The following is a 22957-nucleotide window of genomic DNA, read 5'->3' on the forward strand; positions in this document are numbered from 1 at the left end:
TTAACTATATTTAGCCATTGATATATCTGCAATGAATGGAGTTGGCTATGAGCCTCTCAATGCCATCTCCTTCCTCCTCCTTTCTTGCTCTTCTCATCTGCCACTTGTGTGTTCTCGATCGCGTGGTGGTTTTCATGCACAGAAAAGACTAATGCTTTGGATTCTGGAGAAGGTGAAGGAGGAGGAAGAGGAGGCAGGATGCTGCAGCGGGCGGCGAGCAATGCGTATTCATGGTGGTGGGCGAGCCACATCCGCACCAAGCAGTCCAAATGGCTTGATAGCCACCTCCAAGGTCATCATCCAATATTTCATTTCTGCACTCCTTGTATGGGAGATTAATTGGCTAAAAGGTTCTTCAATGGGGGGATTATTGATTAAATTATTCTAATAAGCCTTCCATCCATGTGATTCTTGATTTAATCCTAAAGACATTCTCATTCATTTGGAGTAGAGTGAGATCACATCTCTTAATTACTATTCATTCATAGCCTCTGCATATGCATATGCCTACATTTGATTTGATCCGATCTGGAAAAGGACAAATGAACATTATGTAGATGGAACATTATGATCAGTGCAGAAAACTGTTTCTAATTGTTTGGGTGCTTCATATCTGGTGTCTTGTTGCGGATATGATATCCTTGCTAGCAAAACAGAATAATGTCGATGACCTAGACAGACAATTAGAAAATTTATAGGGTCTAATTTTGAGGCTATAAAAGCAATGATGGATGGATTATCATATAAAATGCTTTTACAGAAACCCATGTTTCTGATTCCCTCCCCAATGGAGGGAAGAGGAGTAGTAAATTAAAATTAACAATGGTGTGGACATGCAGATATGGAACACAGGGTCAAGTGCATGCTGTTACTCCTCGGAGAGGAAGCAGATTCCTTCTCGAAGAGGGCGGAGATGTACTACAAAAGGCGGCCGGAGGTGATCACTCAGGTGGAGGAAGTGTACCGGGCGTACAGGGGCCTGGCCGACCGCTACGACATCATGTCCGGCGAACTGCACAAAGCAAACCATACTATCGCGACGGCTTTCCCTGACCAAGTGCAGTACGCGATGCTCGAAGAGGAGGACGACAACATCCCCAAGGCGTTCACCCCTGTGGATCAGCGTAGAATCCACAAGTCCACTGTTGACGGGCTGATGATGAAGAAGAAGAAGAAAGGAGGAGGAGGAGGAGAGCAGCTGCCGCCTTCAGGTGGCACGGCTCCCATCGACAAGGACAACGCTCGCGAGGAGATCAGCAGACTACAGAAAGAGATACTTGTGATGCAGACCGAGAAAGAATTCATCAAGAGCTCATACGAGACTGGCATCGCAAAGTACTGGGATCTTGAGAAGAACATCAACGAGATGCAGGAACAGGTTTGCCATTTCCAAGACAAGTTCGACGAAAGTGCGGTGATTGAGGATGACGAAGCCAGGGCCTTGATGACAGCAACCGCGCTTAAATCTTGCCAGGACACCATCGTCAAGCTGCAGGAGCAGCGGAAGACATCAGCCGGCCAGGCGATGGGCGAGTCGGAGAGGGTCAAGCTTCTGCGAGAGAGGGTCAAGGCTATAATGAACGGGCATGGCAGAACTCTGCCGGAGCCCGGCGATAAGAACGCGAGGAAGAGTCATGGGCTTGAGATGGAAGAGGCGCAGCATGTCAGAGCCGGTGAATTCGAGACGCAGACGGTACTGGACAAGATCAAGGAACATTTTGAGAGGGACGGCGACATCTCGGTGGCGGAAATCACAGAACAGATCGACGAGCTTGTTGACAAAGTGGTTGATTTGGAGCTTATGGTGTCATCGCAGACGTCGCAGGTAGACAGGCTTTGCCGGGAGAACAGCGAGCTGGAGGATTCCCTGAGGAGTTTGGAGGAAGAGAACGCGTCCCTTGTCAGCGGGTCGGATGAAGTAAACGAGAGGCTGAAGAAGCTAGAAGAGGAGATGGTGAGAGTGCAGGCTCTGGAGAGCTGCTTCCACAAGGACGAGAGCACAATCCGGTCGAGTTTCAGGGAAGCCATAAGCAGACTGAGTGATATCTCAGAGATGTTGCAGTCACCGGCGGCCTCTGCACGCACATTGCCAGATGCGAAGGCGGAGGCGGAGGTGGATCCTGGTCAAAAATCAGCATCAGCAGCAGCAACGCAGGAGGTGGATCCTGGTGAAAAATCAGCAGCAGCAGCAACGCAGGAGGTGGAGACTGAGGCGGAGGTGGATCCTGGTAAAAAATCAGCATCAGCAACAGCAACGCAGGAGGTGGATCCTGGTGAAAAATCAGCAGCAGCAGCAGCAACGCCGGCGGTGGAGGAGAGAGGAATTTCGCGGGAGAGAGGGTCGTTGGTACGGCTGCGTCACATCTCCTCCGATAACCTGGGAGGATGTGACGACGATGACGCGCTGCAGGCGGAGGAGGGAGGAGACGAGGCGAAGAAGAAGGTGGCTGAGTACAAGGCTCTCCTCGAGGAGCACAAGAGGAAGCTGGCGGAGTTGGAGAGGAAGAACCAGGAGTGCATGCAGGAGATCAAGTCGCTGCGTGAGCTGGTGAGCAGCTCGGAGGCGGCGGCAGGAGGAGGAGACGGCAGCGGCGGGCGGCGTGGGCACCGGAGGACGCCGAGCTATTCGTTGGGGCACCACCGGAAGCAGAGCCTGTCTTCCATCTCGAGGATGATCAGGATGGGGTCGACCATCCCTGAAGGCGACGAGAGCAGCAGCAGCGAGGTGGAGGAGGTGAAACTGGAGCTGCCCGCCGTGGCCACGTCGTCGTCGTCGTCGCCGTCGCCCCTGGAGGACAAGTTCCGCAAGGACATCGACACGCTGCTGGAGGAGAACCTGGAGTTCTGGATGAAGTTCAGCTCCTCCCTGCAGCGGGTGCAGGAGTTCCAGCGCAAGCACGACGAGCTGCTGCTGCAGCTGCAGCAGGCGAGCAACGGCGACAAGCAGAAGCAGGAGCAGCAGCTGAGGGCGCTCAAGACGGAGCTGCAGGTGTGGTCGGAGCAGAACGCGATGCTGCGGGGAGAGCTGCAGTGCAGGTTCGCGTCCCTGTGCGACGTGCAGGAGGAGATCACGGCGGCGCTGGAGGGGGAGGAGGGCCACGGGTTCACGTCGTACCAGGCGGCCAAGTTCCAGGGCGAGGTGCTCAACATGCAGCAGGAGAACAACCGGGTGTCCGACGAGCTGCAGGCCGGCCAGGACCACGTCAAGGGCCTCCAGGCCGAGATCGAGAAGAGGCTGCTCCACGGGGGCGTCGCACTGCCGGACGCCGACGCGGCGGCCGGGCCACCTGCATTGACGCGCGTCGCCTCCAAGTCCAAGGTGCCGCTGCAGTCCTTCCTCTTCCCGGCCAAAACCAAGAAGCCATCGCTGTTTGCGCGCGTCACACCTGTTGTTCTCCAGAAGCAGCAGCCCGACCTCAGGTTCCTTGCCAAGCTGCAGCCGAGGTAGCTCCACCCACCAATGGCTTTCCCATTTCCACATCTTTCCTTTCCTTGTACGAACATCTCGATTTTGGACATGGCTCTTAATTTATAGATAGCAACTGCAACTACAATACTTTTCTTTTCCTCCTTAATCTCTTTCTCCGATTCATCACGACTTAGTACCTCCGGTTCTAAATATTAGCGTTTCTACATTCTTTTTTCCAAAATGTATATGGAAACAATATCAAATGCTTATATTTTAAAACAGTGAACGTTACGGGCCGCCTCAACAGACTCATTACCCAAAAAGAGAGTTGCAAAACATCAAATAAATACAATAACGTGTACAGAAACACTGGATGTATTTTATTGCAAGTTAATTACTGATAGAAGTTTTTTCAATATAACGATCTTATTTCAAAAAAAAAAACAAACAAACTGACAAAAGATGGGTTAGCTTGTTTTAGGTCCTGAACCGTAGGACTAACAGTAAGTATCCATCGAAGTCAGTGCTCTACAGTTTCAGTCCAGAGTGAATGGCAACCACACCTCCCACGAGATTTTCGTATTCTACCCTCTCAAATCCGGCTTCCTGGATCATCTGAGCAAACTTTTCCTGGCAAAGAGTAAGTTTGATCAGCAGATATGCAAATTTACTGTCTCTTGCCACGAGCACACAAAGCAATATACATGAACCTTTTATATGTTACCAAGGAACCGGTTTGTAGATGCCTATACTGGAAATGGACAGCATACAGTAGAAAGCCTTTTAAACCATAAATTCTAAGCAACAAACACATATTCATGTTTTGTCAACACTTAATCATAACAGGGCAGGTGTAGCTCAGTAGCAGGAAATGATAATATAAAACCAGATACCTGGTTTGGAAATCGACGGATACTCTCAACCAAGTATTGGTATGACTGGCGGTCACCAGCCACAAGTTCTCCCACAGCCGGAATCACAGAAAATGAGTAAACATCATAACTGAAGAAAAGAAGGCCAAAAGAGTCAAGAACTTGTCCACAGATCAGCAGAAATGTAACTGGCAGTTATACACATGATGGATATGCCATTTGTTGATTTAAAGCCTTAAATGCCTCAGGAGTTCCTGTCATATTTTACAGAAACTGTCCAGCTGAAAACCTGAAACTATCTTGGTGTAATGGTCTCACAAATGTTGGCGATAGCTTAGTTCATGTGTACAGATTCACCTTCTGCCAGTAACATAACTATGCCAAAAACGTTGAAATCAAATTTACAAAAGAATTGGCAGGAAGGAACTTCAAATATATATTCTAACAGAAGGGAACCTTTTCGCATTAGATTAAGCTGTCCACTGACAAATAACAATTCACAAGTATTACTTCTCTTTTTTACAATAATCAGAATTGTTAATTTTAAGCTGTCCACTGACAAATAACAATTTACAAGTATTACTTTTCTTTTTACAATCCTCAGAATTGTTAATTTACTAAAGTGCTGGTAGGAAGAAAACTAAAATAGTTTTTTTTTTCTTCTAAAAGAAGGGGATCTTTAAACCATTGAGAAATTGCAAGTATTTCCTTTTTAGAACCCTCACCTTTTTATAGTACATTAGCTTACAACTGTTTTATCTCTGGTATTTTCTCTTTTATTTTACATTATGTGCAAGAAGACTCTTGGAGATACCAACCTTAAATGAAATTATCTTACAACGTGTTTCTAAATTGGGTAGAAAAGGAATATGTAGTTGGCTAAATAAACTTACATCTGTTTAAAAAGTGGAACATCCACGTGACTCAATTCCAAGCACAGGAACCTCCCCCCTCGCTTTAGAACTCTGAAACATGAAAATCCATGTGAAACTAATAGTATTTAATAGAAGCCGAGATTAGACATACTTAAAGCAAGAAATGCTACTTGCAAACAAGTAATGATTTGGTCCAAACATACAGCACATACAGAACATTGGAAAATCACAATCAAATATAAATGCAACCAGTTATTTCAAGATTATTTGGGTCAACCTGTAAGCTTCTGACAGAGCTTTTTCAATGTGTGTCACATTTCTGATCCCAAATGCAATAGTATAGCCATCCATAGATCCATCCTCGAAATTCAGAGCTTCAGCATCTCCTTGTATCCAGCTAAGGCAATGCCCTTCTTTGTAGCCTGAAATGAAAAGAGATCGAAATCAACCATTGGACAATAAGAAGCAGTATGTGAAATAAAGGCGGCAATGATAATCAGTTTCATGAATCCAAACCTCTTTCTGAAGCACGTTTCTTTCCAACATTTAGCATATTTGGATTAATGTCACAAACATAAATTTGTGTGTCTTCTTCAATATCAGTAAGAGTACCCTGCATAGCTCTATGGCTCACGCTATTGATTCTTTCCAGCGCACGGAAGGCGACATCCCCTGAATTCATAATGAAGGCAAAAAGAATCATGAGATGCATTACTTCCTTTTAAAACAAGACCAGCAAGGAACTACAACGAACTTGTTTAATTTTTTGCAAAGGAAAGTAACCATTTAGTTGAACTTGAACATGTTGAAATATCATCATTCATGAACAAACTAGTAGTGATTGAAACATTAGGGGGTGTCATCTTTTCGTTTATTCAATGAAAAAGCCAAACGGCATATTTGCAAACGAAAAATAACTTGTAAAGAAAACTTTTATATATGTGTTCTTAGTGATCTAAAAACAAAGGCTGAAAAATAAACTACGATGAAAAAAATAATCTCTAAATCAACTCTAAATTTAAGGTTGAAAATTTAAATTTTAGCTTATAAGCATAAGCAAAAGTGAAAAGATGGGGCTGTAGGTTTACAATCACCTTATTTTTAGGACAACGCACATTTTCTAAGAACAAACAAAAGTTCCGTAGTTATCACATCACCTACTAATTGATGCATATGCACATCTACACTTTCAGTACTGCAATGGAAATGGGGGCATTAACACATGGAAGACAGTACATCAGTGTTTTAGACTATTATTAAACCTTTGGGTAACTAACAATAAAGAGGATTGTTCCTAGTAAACTTTTGGCTAGGATCTATCTATGTTCGTTCATTAATTTATTTAAGGCGTGTCAGTAAAAATGATGTACATGGTATCTCAGGATGTTAATGCTGAAAGAAGTAAGCAAGAAAGAAGGAAGCATTGCCTGTTCCACCAGCCACATCTAGATGCTTCATTCCAGGAAAAGGATTGAGCTTTGAGACGAGCCTTAAAATAAAAGGGAGGGAGACGAAATCTGGTAAGCATGAGATGATGATGACAAACCCAATAATTAATAAAAAGGAGGAGATTGGGAAGCTAACCTGTCCTTCCACAACCTATGTAGTCCAACGCTCATAAGATCGTTCATGAGATCGTAACTGGAGGCGACGCTACTGAAGACATTACCGACCAGTTTGCTTTTTTCTTCTTCAGGTACTTGCTTGTATCCTGACGATGACATGAATATTGAACAGAACGAAAAGAATGGATAACAAGAAGAATAAGAGGACCAACCGAAGCTGGTGGCGTGAGAGTGGAGGAAGGCCGTGTGGTTGGTGGTGCCGGCGGGAGAGAGAAGCGCCGGGAGGAGGCGCGAGGTGGACGACGCCAGCCTACCAGCCGCCGATCGTAGAGCCATGATGCTCCTTCGTTCTCTCCGATCGAGGCAGCAGACTGGCCGACGTCGACGGGCGGGTCAGCCGGATGCGGGCGGCGACGTGAGGTGGCGGCGTCGGGCGGCGACTCGGCGAGTTGACCGGTGGCCCGAGCCTCGATCTGTGGGGGCCGGCGGCGGGTGGCGGAGGCAGCGGCGGCGACTGGAGGAGGCCGGAGGCGGCGCAGGCAGGACCGCAGGACCGAGGGAGGCGGCGCGGGGGAGGATGGGAGCGTTGGGCTTGGTCGCGTGGAGCGGTAGAAGGCTGGAAGAGTATTGCTACTTTGCTAATTGGGCCGGCCCAAGTTTTTCTCTTTTACAAAATTCGGGGCCCGTGAGAATCCCCATAACGCCTGGTTCGGTTGGGCCGGGAATGACCGCGATTGGGCCGAAACCCCTGTGGGTCATCCCGGTGTGGGAAAAATTCCAGCCCATAGAAAAAAAGCATGTTCGGTTCAGTCCAGGCGGGATACTAACCTAGCCCATCCTGGCGCATTCCCCTCGTTTCGAGCCAGGAAAAAAAACATCTAGAGCTGAGGTGTGGAAAAAATTCCTCGTGGAGGCGCAGGAGAAGATGGCTATGGCGGAAGGCGGCGGCGTACCATGAGCTAGTCGGCGCGGTGGCGCACGTGCCGGCCATCAGGCCATGCTCTACCTGGGTCATCTAGGCGATGCGCGCGTCGTCACCGACCCGCCCCCGCCGTTGCCGTTGCCGCCGTGGTTGACGGCCAACACGAGCGTGAACGATGAGTAGCGCTCGTATACGTATTTCGTTTCTTGGGTTCCTCGTCGGTTTTCTTTGGTTGACGCCGGTGAGTTCGTCGCGTGTTTGTTGTGGTTGCACCATGCATGCAGAGGAAGTTGTCGTCGACGCTGGGCAGCTTCGAGCAGGTCCGCGTCGCGGCCGAGGAAAAGCGCGCCGTCGTGTTCCTCGACTACGACAGCACGCTCTCCCCATTGTCGCCGACCCTGACATGGCCTTCATGTCCAATGAGGTGACCGACCGGCCGACATCACCGAGAAATAGTCTCTAGTAGACGCCCGACATGGCCTCATGTCTGCTGACATGTCTAGGTGACACCCATGCGCTATCTAATTTGTTAGTAGTAGTTTTTGGTCTAGTGATTCATCTCAAATTGGTTGGAGCATGCAACACCACAACACACACGTCCATGGCAGCACTATCCAAAAAAACCAGCCCTAGCGAGCACACAGACCGAAGCATTAGCAAACCACAGGAATTATCCCTACCAAAACCGAATGCAGGGATTAGGGAAAGCACATGATTTATTCCTCCAACAGGGTTTGGGTGATATGGGAGAGATTTACCTAATCCCTCCTTGATTTTGTTCCTCCTGATGATTAAATCCTAAATGACCAAACAAGCCCTAACAATTTTTTTACCCCAGCCCTATCCCCGAATAAACTGAGGCCTGGTCCCGATTTTCCGCAAGATTGAATTGCTCCTCGGCCCCGGCCGCCCCGTCCCCGACAGAGAATTTGCCGACCCGACGGTGGGAGTATACCTTAGCCTTAGGGTTAGGGAGATTTGGGCTAATGGGCCGCATCCCGAAAAGAGTATGTTCAAAGGCCTGGGCCTGGGTCTAAACAGCGGGCAAATCAAATCAAGTAATTTATAACTGAATTACCAACACCATCAAATGTAAGGAGTATTTTGTTCATCATCAATCCACCTGTCTAACTATCCGAAAACTTCCTCTTAGTCCTATTAACCACAATACACGACCTTCATCATACTCCCTCTCTCTCCCTCTCTTCATTTTTTCCTTTTACTAAAGTTATTTCGATTTCAAAAACAATTCGAGGTATCGAGGGTAAGCTTCGACTATCAATAACTGGTCAAAATCTTCAAGTTTTGACATTTTGAAATAAAAATACTAACCAATTATAAAGGGGATATTTTGCTCAGAGGATAGCTGCAACTCGTTACAACTAATCAATCGAGAATGATTATCGCTGTTTTGCCCTCAAAATCCCAACATTTGCCAAATGAACGCTTTACAAATAGGTCAGTTTAATACGATGCTACAATCACTCATTCTCTCTCAAAATTGTGATTGTTGCTTAGAGCAAGTATAATAGTATACTATAAGTTGGCTATAAGCTGATGTGGAGGAAAGATGTAATAAAAAAAAAGCGAGGTTGGCTCTCATGCAAGAGCCAGCTATACACCAACTCTAAAAAAATGCACTAAATGCAAAGGTAAGAGAAAGAGATAATAAATAAAAATTATAGCCAACCTTATAGCCAATCTATTATGTGTTGACTATAATATAAGCTTATAGCTAGTAAGTTGGCTTTACTATTAAACTTGCTCTTACATGAATTCTATATTTTAAGTATAAGTACTTCCACAGAATGAAAATATGGATTGAATGAAATTGAATGAGTTGCTTTTTTTTTTGGCATGGTGACATTATATATATATATATATATATTACAAAGTCCATAGAACATGCACTCCGGCGCTCTCATTCCACAGGGCTCCTCCAGATTCAAACCCTGCAAAGCATTGACACTCTTTAACACATACTATGGAGACTTGAAAGCCAGAAAGGGAGACTATGCACAAAAGGAAGGAGGGAGTGATATGAGATATAATTATCTCAAGATATCTCAGGATGCCCTCATCCCAGTCAAAATAAGTAATGATACCTTAAATCATGCAGGTCTCAGGTTTCGCCAACCACATAGGGGTAATGTGATGAATATTTGCATTCTTGAGCTCATGCAAAGGTATATGTCTACCCATACATAACATAGAATTCAAAATTGATATGCATGCTCCACGCTTTAACCAGCCATGATACCAAGGATAAAAGAGAGCCCTCAGAAAACCTCTATGATCTTCATCATTTTTGTGCAAGTGTTGAAGCACCATCACCGCCTCTTAGTGAAAGTAATGGGCCACCATAGAATATCTTGCCAACTAGAGCAGAGTCCAGGAATAGTACAACAGTAATATCATCGTGAAAGTGTCTCCTGACCCCGCGATCAATCTTTTTCAAGTCTGAGTACCTCATTTCTCTTTTCCTTGCTGCCTCTCGCGGAGCTGTTTTTATTAGTCTTCTTGCAATACCCTGCATTTTTTTTTAAAAAAAAGGTTAGCAGCAAGATGCTGGCATCAAAACATCCAGAGCACACCACAATTAGCAAGAATGGGGGATCACAGTTGCAATATATGAGCATAAGACATGTGAAGATCTACCTGAGAAAAGCAAATTCACCTTGCCCACGATAAGTATAAAACATGAATTAATATACTCAATTCTACAAAGATACAGCAAAAATCAAAAGGAACAACAACAAAAACCTGGATAAACATAAGTAAATTAATTAATTCACACAATAAAGTAAACTCAGACAACAGCATGCAGTTAATGTTGTTCAAAACAAGAACTCAAGGAGCTAGTCTGTGAATAGAACCTATAAAATCAAAACATATTAACCATAGTTAAATATCCGTGCTTTGCTACGGATTTTATGATGTGTTATCAAATTTTCTTATATGAAATAGTCACCTAATTTGAATTTATATGTAGATACCAATCTATATTTAACTGTTTTTAATATCAAGAAATTTAAGGGCTAAATTAAATTATAAAACTGTAGTGAGGGTACGTGGTGGTGGCAGATTCACTACTCCTTTTTATAGATATTAGAGTTAAATACAGAGCTGGAAGCTTCGGAAGCAACACATGTTATGTCTGACCCAGCTCAGAGGTTGTTGAATATACAATGTTTGTTGTTCTAACAAATAAACTCAGCACATGTCTAACATACTGTAACAATTATTGTTCATTTTTTTTGAATTCCAAAGATAAATGCATGACTCATATGGCAATTAAATAAGAACTACACGAAAAACAACTAATGTCAGAGAGTGTTAGGGATATCATCTTACATTTCGTGACGAACAGTTAACTCTATCCACAACCTCCTGATTGGTCAGGTGCTCCCACAGTCCATCTGAGGCAAATATCACAAATTGATCTTCTGTACATAGTCTATGTGCTTCTATGGATGGTTTTGGACAAAGAATTGGTTTGTGGAAGGGTTCTGGGAGCCGGAATCTCGCCAACAGAGGCTCTCGGTTAAATTCTGTACTTTTCAGATAGGCATCGCCTAACGTTCTGGAAACCTGAACAGACATCACAAATTGGCAATGCAAGATATGACTACTTATAGTATTATACAGGAAAAGTGAGCAATACTGAAACCTTACAAATGCATACAAAATCAGTATCAGTTAATAAACTGGAGTGAGGTGCAAATGGAAATGCTACAAGTCCTAGTTGCATCGAATATTTTCAGACACTATCTGTTTTACAGGAATGATCAAAGTGAAATAAATACCTGAATAAGGCCTTTCACACGCCAAACATTGTGCTTTAAGACCATAATTCGTGGATCATCTGGGTGTAACTGTCTTAGTTCCTCCCTTGCAGACTCAATGCTTGCGTATGCTCGGCTGACAGTTGAACCGCCTTAACATCCCTAAAACCCCTTTCAATTCTCCCTAAGACAGCACGAGAATCACTAGTATTTGCTACATAAAGAACTCCTTCATTGATGATGCCAACCAAACAGCATGAACCAACGGAGGCAAGCTTGGTTTGATGAGCCATTGCTTCCTTACAAGATTCAGAAACCCCTCCTCTGTGGCAGCATATGTTTTGCGTATGACATCAACTGAAACAGTTTGATGTTCCATAGCAAATTCTGCAGATGAGCAACAGTAAGTTGGCAGGTACGAATTGACACTTGATTCTAACGAGAAGTAGATAATACTCAAATTTAGCGAACTATGAAATACAAATAACAGATGAGGTGCGGAACTAAGCATGGTACTACGTACCAAAGTATATGATATGCAGGCAGGTTCATGATGATGAATTGCGTAAAGAGTAGTAGGATGATACATACTCTTAAGATTGTGGAAGAAATGATCTACGATGAAACGAGCAGTCTCGGGGCCACCATGGCCATCATAGATGCCAACAAAAGTGGCACAAGGCCCTCCTGTACCTGAGGTAGGGGTGTGGTGGTGGAAGAGGAGAGGGGCAGCCTCAACCTGGCTGGCATCCTCAAGCAGATTGTTCGCCTGCACTAGGGCCATGGAGAAGTCCCCGCACGCATGCCTGCCTGTGTCCTTGTACCAAAGCAAACCTTCCCTGGTGCCGGCGACGGCGAGGTGGTGGTGGTCAGGCGGAGAGGGCTTGAAGCAGGGGCGCACAATACGCATGACCGTCTGCCCAACCATTCCCGTTGCCAACTATGGATGGATGGAGAATTCGAGATTGCAAGCAGCTGCAGGTTGGGGTTGCTCCCAAGAAAGCATGAGGAGATGGAAGCGAGCTGGAGCTTGCGGCGTGAAATCGGTGCCCCAACCCAACCACACGAAAACCGCCTCCTCCTCCTCGATCTTGCAGGAAGAAGAAGAGGAAGAAGAGGGGATTAATTGATTATTGATTGATGATTACTCCTACTAATATTGCAGCAATCTCCTAGTATTACTATCCTCCTATTATTATCCCAGTAGAAAAAAGAGATTGGAGAAAAAAATAAAAGAGATGATTAATTGATGATGGCGACGAGGGGGCAAACCATGGTGCTCTGGTTTGGTTTCTGTCCCCTCCCCTCATATTTTTCTTTTCTTTTTCATGGCTAACAATAATCTGTGTTTTCTTGATACTCTGTGTTGCACACTCTTCTTCAAAGATAATTTGACTATGTATGTATGTTACGGTATTGAGTTTTGCATATCTTTTGACTACTTATGTCAGGGGTGATTGATTCGTTTTTTTCATAGGGAAATTGTCGTCCCTGGATATTGCAAACGAAAAATAAACATTGGTTAAAAAAACCTTAAAATCAACTTCAAATTTAAGATTGAAAAAAAATCAAATTTCGCTTATAAGCATAAAAAGAAGTCAAAAGATGGATGTGGTTATTCTTTATCATGGTATCCTACGTTGGGGGAGGAAAATGAAGTAATGGTAATAAGAGCTAAACGAATAATGCAAATAGTTGACTCAATGACTAGGGCAATATCTAGGGATGACAATTTTCCTTATGATGCCGGAATCTATCGGGCCCCATCTTAACTGGGCTAGGAATGGACAAAATTTCCCCCGTAGGCCCTAAAATATAATAGCCCGGTACATATTCATTCGAATATACCCAACTACTCTGTCATATATAAACCCTAAGTTTAAGTTTTCATCTCCATTTTTACCATTCTATCCTCTCTCCTCTTATGCAAGCACCTATCCACGGGCGACCGACCTCTCCGCCTGCCTCCTCCTCCGTCGCCGCCAGCGCCGGCCACCGGCTCTGTGCCCTTCGTCGTGCGGCCCACACCCTCATCGCTGGCCTCCAGGACCTCCACATCGGTCACCATCCACCCGTGGGGCCCAGGTCGTGATCGGGGCTGTTCTTGCCCAACCCGGCTCTGGTCTGCCCTGTTGCCAACCCTAGCAATCTCACAAATTTCACATTAAAAGGTAGGCATACTAGCAATGATGGGAACAAGCCTTAGCACCAACGACACTTGAATCGTGGTAGCCTATCTTTTGAATGTAAGTTGAATGTTGGAAGTGGTTGAAGGATGTAGGAGGTGCTAAGGGTGACTTTTAAAGGACTCAAGATCATTTGTGATAGAGTTGTTACTGCAGAAGAAAAGATAAAATATTGTACGATTTGTGACATGTTTTTAATGATATAAACAATAGGATTAATTACTACAAAGTTAAAAGTCTATTTTAGAAAGGTGGGATGATGAATCTCTATATAAAAACTTTTTAAAAAAACATGATTTAAGTGTTTGGGAAGTCTGCGTATAAAAGCCAAAGAAAAAAAATAATAGAATAAGCCGGAGAGAAAAACATACTTTTACCTCTAATCCTTTTCTTCCTCCACTCTTTGCTCCAAGCAACAATGATACAAAATAGGTTCATGAGTAAGACATGGAACCACGAGAAAGCCAGTGCAGCTGCTGTTAGAAGGCATTCGAAGAGGAAAGAGATGATCACGAGTGTCAACATATGCCTTGTTTCAGCGGTCTCAACTCACAAGCCATTGCACACCTGTTAATCTCAAGCAGCGTCGCAACCCTGTTAGCTAGTAGCTACTAGTCTCATGTTCCTAGTTAATCTTTATCGTCCCAAACTATTGCCATAGCTCCTTTTTGTGCCATCAAAATGGTGAGATCGTCGTGTTCGATAATAGCGAGTTTTATGTTGTCTTCTCTGGACAAAAAATGACTTAATTTTGGCAGTTGATAGGCTCACCGAGGTTGGCGTCCAGGCAGTTCCTAGTTTTCTACTGTCATCAAGCTTCTCAAGTTCTTTGTCTACAATAAATTGTCCAAGAAATCCACCGATCTAGATTGAAGAGTAATAGGGCGCATGAAAAATGAAGAAAGTAACTGGTTGTGTACATTATCTACTTCTCTTGTGCCTAAAAAGCATATGTTTCTTATTTTCTCTCTAGTTTCTACACCACTTGCAGTTAAGTGATGGGCTTGCACATGGAACCATAGAGGGACTAAGGGAGTTAGCGGTCAATGAGTGAGTAACTTGGTGTTCGTTGGCTGGAGCAAAGAAAGAAGAGAGAGGACTGATGGAGGAAGAAGAAATAACAATTGTTCACTTTAGATAGACGATCGATATTAGAGCCAATGCACAAAAATAGTTCTCTGCAATAACAATTGCTACTCTAGAGAATTTGAATCTGACTTTAAAACACCTATAGAGTTGAAGAAAGAGCGTCGAAGGGGGATGAAGAGAGAGATAGGGTGGCATTCCTAGAGAAAAGTATAGAACTAAGCTAAGGTAGACAGATGGTAAGCCATCTACATGTGCGTGACCAAACTAAAAAGAGGATGCAAAGATATGTTTAAAGAGAAGAATCAATCATTCATATAAATCTCAGTGTAATCCTAGCCGTAAAAAAGTGATAAAGCTTTTTCAGGTGACTAAAAACTTGATAACATTCTTTCCCCTTCATTTTTGTCAACGGTTTTCTAGGCTACAAGCTAGGTATCAAGCAAGATTGGTCTAGCCCCATCTTTCTTTCACTGACGAGTATATCATACCATACCTTACACTCAGACAAGATTTTCTTTTGCCAGGGAAGGGGTGATTTTGTAACAACATATTTACAAATAAAAACTAATTTATAAATAAAAATTATATATATAATTATCCCTAGCGATTAAAAAGCAATGACTAAAAAATAAACTTTAACAAAGAACAAAAATAAACTTGAAATTAAAGATTAAAAATTTAAACTTTAACTCAGATGCATGCCCGGATTTTGACGATGCAAGAGTAGTAGCAACCGTCAGCCACAGTTGCTTTCCAGAAGTAGCAGTACACACCAAATGATAGTAATACCAGGTGTGCTCGATACAGACGAAATAAGCACCCAAGGACCCTGATTGTCAGTCACCCTGCAGCAGCAAAGAAACTTTCCCTTTGACCTGTGAGTTGACCAAGGCAAGAAACAAGGGAATGCAGGCAGGCACACCATCATCTGTACAACCAACAACAACCAGCGTAGGCAGGATGGATGATTGATCATAAGCCAAGCCCAAGCTCAAGCTCCAGCTCTTTCAACTTCTTCTCTTGTTACATTTCAGAGAAACCAAACTTGATTGTTAGGCGGCGGTAAACTACTTACTGCTACTACAAGTACATGAGACGGAGACAAAGTCGGATCACACAGACGTTACAGCTAAGGCAGGAACAAGAACAACCAGCTAGAGCTAGCCTAGTACAGGCAGAGCACACCACAAGACAGTAGTATTATTAGCTTCGATTTGATTGCCATAGCGCCGGCGGAAAAAAAAAAAGAAGGAATCTTGTCATGGCCTGAGGCTCAGGCGTAGATGACGCCCGAGGAGAGGGCCATGAGCAGGATTGCCGCCCTCTCCTCCTCGCGGAGGCATTTCCTGCGGCGCATCCGGCGCCGCTGCTTGAGCACAGCGGCGTCCTTGCTGCGGAAGCCCACCATGTGGAGCTCCACGGTGACCTCGTCCTCTTCCTCCGCCTTTTCCTTCTTGGCCTTCTTCTTCTGCTCCGCGCCGTCGGTGGCAGCAGCGTCCAGGCCGAGCGCCGCCCGCCGCCTCTTCCGATACCGGATCCCGCACGCGTTGCACAGAGACTGGACCAGGGATCATGGATCGGATCAGCCACCGACAAACACACTGACGCATACACAAACCAACCAACCAAAATATCCAATACCGTAGTACCTTGGGTCCTCCGGGTCCTCCGCGCCAGAGCGGAGTCTTGGTGGTGTGGCAGTCAGCGCAGGCTTTGGAGCCGTTGCTCTCGTCGGGATCCACCTTGTCCACCGGGGAGGAGACGGAATCGATCTCCATGTGCAGCTACGCTACAGCTACAGCTAGAGAAAGATAAGAGCGATCTGTGGCGGATCGGCAGAGTGCCGGAGCCCGGAGAGCAGAGGAGCGCGAGAGCTGAGAGAAATGGATGGATCGCGCGAGGGGAGGCGGCGGGAAATGGAGAGAGCGATTTGGGGTTTTAGGGTTTAGGCGAGGGCGGGGGCGGGGGCGGGAGGCGGCTTTTGTTTAAGAGAAGTAGGATGGATGGATGGAAATGGCGGCGTCTCGAGTCGAGTGGAGTGGAATGGATGGATGGAGGAAGGAGCGGACAGGGAAACCCTAATCCCACGCGCGCTCCGCCCATAGATATGATGGGCTTCTTCTGCCCACCACGGCCCAACAAATTTCGGCCCATCCATCATTCGCTTCGCTTCCTAATGGGTCCAAGCCCAAAAGGGAGGGAGGGAGGTTGTACTACCTACTTTCTCTGTGTGTGGTTGACATTTTTCACTCCCTGAAGCAACTAGTGACTGCATTTTCTTATGTAGTGATTTACCAAAAAGGAAAGACAAGTTCCATTATTTATTTTTCATTTACACTACCGACCAAACCAAAAAAAAATAACAAATACTCCTTACTCATTTTTTATAAATTTTTTAAATCCATGTTTGACTATTAGTCTTATTAAAAACTTTTATGTGAATATGTAAAAACTATAAGCAGTGATTAAAGTGCATTTAGTAACATATTAAATCATAATGAAATAATTAATAATTACATAAATTTTTAAATAAGATGAGACGAATAATTAAATAAAGCTTCAGAATAAACGGAGTGAAATAAATAAACAAAAACTGGCTGCAATTGGCTATCTCGGCGTGCGGTGCAGATTGAGGGAGTCGCAGAAGCTGGAGTCGTACAAGAGGTTGTCCATGACGAGGTCGTGTGATCGCACCGTCGCCGAGGAGCGCGCACCGGCCGCTGGGGAGAAGCCGCTGCCTGCCCTCTCCGACGGCACAAGGGGCCTCTCCAGCGCGATGGCCTCCTGGATGTCCTTGACAACCTCCGGCATGGACGGCCGCCCCCGGGGATCGGCGTCGATGCACCGCACCGCCGTCTCGGCCACCTTCCACACCGAGTGCACGTCGCGGTACTGCCCCCGCAGCGACGGGTCCACGATGGCCTCGATGTCGCCGCTCTCGTAGTGCGACTTGGCCCAGGGCCCGAGGCTGCCTCCGCCCGCGGCGCTGTCCATCAGGATGGGCGGGCGGCCGGAGATGAGCTCGAGCAGGATGATGCCGAAGCTGTAGAGGTCGCTCTTCTCCGTGAGCTGCTGGGAGACGTAGTAGTGAGGGTCGAGGTAGCCGAGCGTGCCGCGGACGTGGGTGGTCATGGTCATGGAGTTGGTGGTGGCCTTGGAGAGGCCCAGGTCGGAGACCTTGGCCCTCATCTGCGCGTCCAGGAGGATGTTGCTGGTCTTGATGTCCCGGTGGATGATGGCCGGCGTGCACCCGCAGTGAAGGTACTCGATCCCCTTGGCCGCGTCCTCCGCCACCTGCAGCCGCCGGAGCCAGCTCATCACCATCGTCTGCTGTTTCTGCTGCTGCAGCTGCTCCTTGAGGCTGCCGTTGTGCATGAACTCGTACACCAGCATGTAGCTGCTGCCGTCCACGTAGCAGTAGCCGAGGAAGGCCACCAGGTTGCGATGGTGTATCCTGGAGAGAAGCGTCACCTCGTTGGCCAGCTGCTTCCTCCCCTGGAACGACTCGTTGCTCGCCACCTTCACGGCGATCTCCCTCCCGTCGCCCAGCTTCCCGTAGTACACCACCCCGAAGCCGCCCGACCCGATCCTCCTCGCGAAGTTGCTGGTCGCCGCTTCCAGCTCGCCCAGCTCGAACGGACCCGCCATTGCCATCTCCTTCTTTATCATCAGTAGCGCTGCTGGTGTCGCAGCTGCCTCGTTGCCCTTGATCATATTGTTCTTGATGCTGCCAGTGCCAACACTAGCATGGAGATGGAGTCCAGCATCATCTGCTTCTTCTTGTTGTGGCTTGTTGGTAACAACGGTCGATCTTGATCTTCGTGTGAGCACGTAGCAATACCAACAGAGGGCAGCTGCAAGTAAGAATGATATTCCCAGCAGCGCAGATATCCCTATCATCGTCACGTTCCGCTGCTCTTGCTTCACCGCCCGGAGACGCGTGTTCCCTGAGAAGCTGCAAACATATATCCCATATATATGTACAGTTAGTTTCGCGCGCGCTGTTTCTGATGATCGACTCACAGCATGCCCCTTAATTACTCACAGAATGCATCTGCCAGCATGAATGAATTACTTAATTACTGGTGATCGATTGATGTTGTAGGTAACACATGTATACCAACGAGTTAATTGAAAGCGGTACTCACTCAAAAACAATGCCTCTACTTAGCAAAGCACTGGGAATGACTCCAGATAGCTTGTTCTCCTGTAGGTACCTGCATATATTCATTCTTAGTTGTTACCATCAGATCATTTTCTTTACAAATTAATCTTTCACTAGCAAGCTAGTAGCAGTAGTGTATATGGTGCCAATACAATAAATAAATAAATAGACGGACTCACAGCTCAGTCAGCTTAGGCAGAGCACTCAGGTATGACGGCACACTGCCGTCCAGTTGATTGTTCTCTAAGTGTCTGCAATTTTTTTTCCCCAAGTTTGAAGATATTAGCTCGTACTATGTCTCAAGACGTACATATGTATGCGATTAATTGCTAGCAGCTGAAAAGGACAAGAGGAATAAGGTAGATGGTAGTTGCTCACATGACTGACAGGTTTTGAGAGGCACTGAGGTCCGGAATTGGGCCTGTCAGCATGTTATTGTCAAGCCAGCTGCAAATTCATTCATTATATATGAAATAAACTCATCCATCAGGTTAATTCATGTGGTAACTGATCAGATAATTAAGAAGAGCAGAAATGGAATGAATTAGCAAGAAGTGGCCTTACATCTCCTGTAAGCATGGGAGCGCCGCAAGCTCCGGTGGAATGGCGCCCGTCAGATTCTTTCCTGAAAGGTTTCTGCACGTACGATAATTTTGGTTGGGTTGGCCTGGCCTAGCCTGTTAAGATTTGAAGGGGAGGCCTGGCCTGGAGTGGAGTTACGTACATAGCGATGACTCTGGGTGGGGAGCTGGTGCTGCATCTGATCCAGGACCAGGCGGAAGGGACACACGGGTCGCCACCCTCCTCCTCCTCCTGCGCCCGCCACGCCGCCGCCAGTGCCTCCATGGCCACGCCGTCCGCCGACGCTGGGACTATGGGGATGTACCTGTAGATCTCCATGGCGTTGAGGATGGGGCCCCTGCCCGAGTCTTCCGTCTTGCGGAAGGCGAAGGGGAGCACGAACGGCAGCGAGATGTTGTCGTAGTATGGCTCGTACACCCTGTACTTGCCCGGCGCGTTCTCCCCGATGTCCACCGTCGGCTTGCTCACCTCCGGCAGCCCCGGGATGTAGAGCTTGAACCTCCGCGCCGCCGCCGCCGCCGCGTCCTCCTCGATCTCCGCCAGGTACGAGCACGCCCACCCGCTGCCCGGGAAGCCGTTCAGGTCGAGCCGGTACGTGAGCTCGCCCAGCGTGCCCACCACGGCGCTCTGCATCACCTTCTCGGGCGGGCGCTCGCCGGAGCCCACGAAGACGGGCTTGTCGGTGGCCACGCGGACGGTGCCGGGCGCGGCGTCCACCAGGTAGTTGGCCCTGCGCGCCAGGTCCGACTCCCAGACGCGGTCGTAGGGGTCGTCGGGGTAGCGGACGGGGTCGGCGGTGGGCGCGCCGAAGTTGACGCGGGCGGCGAGGCCGAGGAAGAAGGCGGCCTCGAAGGAGGTGTGGTAGAGGGAGCCGTTGAGCGGGCGGAGCTCGAGCGTGGAGATGAAGGGCTGGCCAGTGGTGGCGTTGGCGAGGCAGACGGAGAGCGAAGGCGACTGCGCCAGCGCCACCATCTCCCGCGTCACCACCTTGGCCTCGTCGTAGATGACGATGGTGGACCAGCGGGAGGCGCCGACGTAGAGGTCGAACTCCGGGAAGACCCTGCTGCCGTCGAAGTTGCCGTAGAGGAAGCTCGCCCGCAGCAGGTACCTCGTCCTCGCCCGCACCCCCACCCTGTAGCAGTACTTGCGCCCGTCCACTGGGAAATACCGCACCCTCGAGTACGGCCGCCGCTGCGACGAGATGGAGATGCTGCCCGCCGCGCCACCGCCTCCCACCACGTACGCTTCGTCGCCCGTCCATTCCAGCCCGAGCTCGTCGGTGTAGTTGCCGGAGCCCCCGCAGTCGATGCTCTGGAACCCTGCCGCCCATCATGAATACGCTTCAGCTGCATGTTCATTACTAGGTAGTCCTACCCACAATTAACATTACCTTCCTAATTAAGCAACAAGTTAAATTCACACTAGTATAATTAATTAGTACTCTCCTCTCTCTACAGTTTGGTGTTTGTTGTCTCTCTACAGTTGCGTTGTACTACAATATACTGCTAGCTAGCACGAATGAATGGATGAATGAATGAATTCGATCATCAATTAACTGGGAAGTGGGACTAGGCACAAGCAAAGCTGTTGTTGTATGTATTCAAGTAATCGGTTGCTAACTGAAAATGAAGAAGAATATATTGGATGCGTAAATTAATTCCACATAGATTAGCTAGCGATGGACTCACCAGGCATCTGGGCGACGGAGATGGAGGAGGAGGAGGAGAAGAAGAAGAAGAGCAGGAACCAGCAGGATAGAGGCATCATCGCGGATCTTTGATAGTTTAGCTTTTCAGGAATTGAACCACCAACACAAAAGCTAATTAAGCCTCATTCTCGATCCGCCAAAGAAAGAAAGAAGTGAATTTTAGCGGATCAAGAATGAGGCTCCTGAGCATGAGAGATCTAATTAGCTATAGCTGCCTACAGGCTGGAGCATGCATGGAGCTGGGCGGGCAGATGACAAGGAAAGGAATGGAAGAAAGCTACATGGGGAGGAGGAATTAAAGCATGCAAGTGATCGATCGAGCAAGCAGTACTACGTGCCGTGAAGTGGGATGGGAGTGCGATTAAAGCAAGAGGCCGGTGAGATAAAGTGAGATGCCAAATTAAGCATAAAGCAGTTCCTCATCCACTCCATCCACTAACATTGTTTAATGCATTCGATGACATTTCTCTCAATTCTCCCGCTCGGAGCTTTGCTGCTTTTCATCTGAGACGTCCATAAATATAAGAAAGCCCAGATCCCTTTTATTTTACGGACGGACATGGTAAATACTCCCTGTTCCATACCGTAAACTGTTATATTTATTCATTGACTAGTGTATATGCTTAGAATTATTAACATTCATATAAAATCTAAACAAAACTATTGTTGAAAATATAAATTTAGGGGGTGATTGTTAATTTGACTTTTTCCCTGAAAAAACCAAACCGACATATTCACAAACAAAAAATAATTTGTAAATAAAAATTTTATATATGTTCTTAGCGATCTAAAAATCTAGAAAATAAACTGCAATGAAAAACCCCCAAAATAAAACTCCTAATCTAAGGTAAAAACATTAAATTTTGACTCATAAGCATAAGTGAAAAGATGAGGGTGATGATTTGGCTGGGTGGGGTCTTTGATATCAAAATTTGACCATAAGTTTTTCTTTTAGAAACATGAATTTTTTATGATACCCCTTGAATCTTTATGAACAGTTCCTTGCTTTTGCTTTAGATCAAACTGATCTGATACTATACTGGTAATATATGTAATAGAAGTTTTATAGGGTAAAATTAGAACCCTAAACCCTAAAATTAGAACTAAAATATATAACATTATAATAAATTTCCGTATCACATATCATGTTAAAATAGATAAATTAGAAATTTATCTTATCAAAGATTTAAAATAATTATTTAACTACTACCGTTATTAGTAGAAGGTACCGCAACAATGCTCTAAAAATATAAAAATACATCTAAATACTAATTTAACAATATTATTTTTTTATATGTTAAACTAATAGTCAAACCTTATAGAGTTTGAATTCTGATTATTTGTCTTTTTCAGTGAAAGAACTAAATGGTATAACTGCAAACGAAAAATAATTTATGAATAAAACTTTTATATATGTGTTGCTAGTGATATAAAAGTCAATGGTGAAAAATAAACTACGATGAAAAAAACACCAAAACAACTCTAAATTTAAAGTTGAAAATTTAAATTTTGGTTTAAAGGCAAAAACGAAAAGACGATGGAGCCTATTTCAATGACAGGAAATAGACCAATTTATGTTATGTCTCTTTTATTTTTGTTAATACAGGGTGTAGTACGCAGTACGGCACACTAGCTAATCATACGATCATTGATACTACCTCTGTTTTTAAATAAGTGTTAACTTTAATTTTACTGTTTAAACTTTGACACCCGATAGTCTTAAAATGGTTGGAGTAAATTGATAAAACTTTTATGCTTATATTACATAAAAAACGAGCTGTTAAAGTAAGAAAGTAAAT

At 45.8% G+C, this 22957-nt stretch overlaps 5 protein-coding genes across 6 annotated transcripts; 1 reads left to right on the plus strand and 4 right to left on the minus strand.

Annotated features, from left to right (window-relative positions):
* Positions 1 to 61: 61 nt before the first annotated feature.
* LOC102709695 (protein NETWORKED 2D-like) lies at positions 62 to 3710 on the plus strand. Of its 2 annotated transcripts, XM_015843847.2 has the most exons (3): positions 62 to 292; positions 840 to 2168; positions 2274 to 3710. In XM_015843847.2, exons 1-3 carry the CDS (start codon positions 199 to 201, stop codon positions 3446 to 3448), a joined length of 2598 nt encoding a protein of 865 aa, XP_015699333.1. In that variant the 5' UTR covers positions 62 to 198; the 3' UTR covers positions 3449 to 3710. The 2 variants fall into 2 exon arrangements, with proteins under 2 accessions (XP_015699333.1, XP_006645412.1); XM_006645349.3 differs by having other exon boundaries at positions 840 to 3710.
* Positions 3711 to 3758: 48 nt separating this feature from the next.
* On the minus strand, positions 3759 to 7253 carry LOC102709975 (2-methoxy-6-polyprenyl-1,4-benzoquinol methylase, mitochondrial). Its single transcript, XM_006645350.3, has 8 exons — positions 6934 to 7253; positions 6741 to 6867; positions 6584 to 6645; positions 5673 to 5828; positions 5434 to 5578; positions 5175 to 5246; positions 4303 to 4411; positions 3759 to 4039 (listed from the first exon to the last, which is right to left on the minus strand). The coding sequence occupies exons 1-8, from the start codon at positions 7055 to 7057 to the stop codon at positions 3938 to 3940; spliced, it is 897 nt and encodes a 298-aa protein (XP_006645413.2). The 5' UTR covers positions 7058 to 7253; the 3' UTR covers positions 3759 to 3937.
* A 2162-nt stretch (positions 7254 to 9415) lies between these two features.
* On the minus strand, positions 9416 to 12625 carry LOC102710255 (probable protein phosphatase 2C 38). Its single transcript, XM_015838566.2, is given in 7 exon segments — positions 9416 to 9595; positions 9749 to 10173; positions 10998 to 11234; positions 11450 to 11556; positions 11559 to 11705; positions 11708 to 11815; positions 12020 to 12625. Coding segments are annotated over 6 exon segments (1164 nt in total). The 5' UTR covers positions 12357 to 12625; the 3' UTR covers positions 9416 to 9595; positions 9749 to 9945.
* A 2888-nt stretch (positions 12626 to 15513) lies between these two features.
* Positions 15514 to 16668, minus strand: LOC102710542 (GATA transcription factor 16-like). Its single transcript, XM_040519843.1, has 2 exons — positions 16353 to 16668; positions 15514 to 16261 (listed from the first exon to the last, which is right to left on the minus strand). The coding sequence occupies exons 1-2, from the start codon at positions 16479 to 16481 to the stop codon at positions 15977 to 15979; spliced, it is 414 nt and encodes a 137-aa protein (XP_040375777.1). The 5' UTR covers positions 16482 to 16668; the 3' UTR covers positions 15514 to 15976.
* A 576-nt stretch (positions 16669 to 17244) lies between these two features.
* LOC102706351 (probable LRR receptor-like serine/threonine-protein kinase At1g67720) lies at positions 17245 to 21412 on the minus strand. Its single transcript, XM_015838495.2, has 7 exons — positions 21139 to 21412; positions 19593 to 20769; positions 19433 to 19504; positions 19247 to 19315; positions 19048 to 19119; positions 18852 to 18920; positions 17245 to 18658 (listed from the first exon to the last, which is right to left on the minus strand). The coding sequence occupies exons 1-7, from the start codon at positions 21215 to 21217 to the stop codon at positions 17311 to 17313; spliced, it is 2886 nt and encodes a 961-aa protein (XP_015693981.1). The 5' UTR covers positions 21218 to 21412; the 3' UTR covers positions 17245 to 17310.
* Positions 21413 to 22957: the final 1545 nt, after the last annotated feature.

Source organism: Oryza brachyantha, chromosome 1, assembly GCF_000231095.2.
Source record: "Oryza brachyantha chromosome 1, ObraRS2, whole genome shotgun sequence".
NCBI classification, from domain to species: Eukaryota; Viridiplantae; Streptophyta; class Magnoliopsida; order Poales; family Poaceae; genus Oryza; species Oryza brachyantha.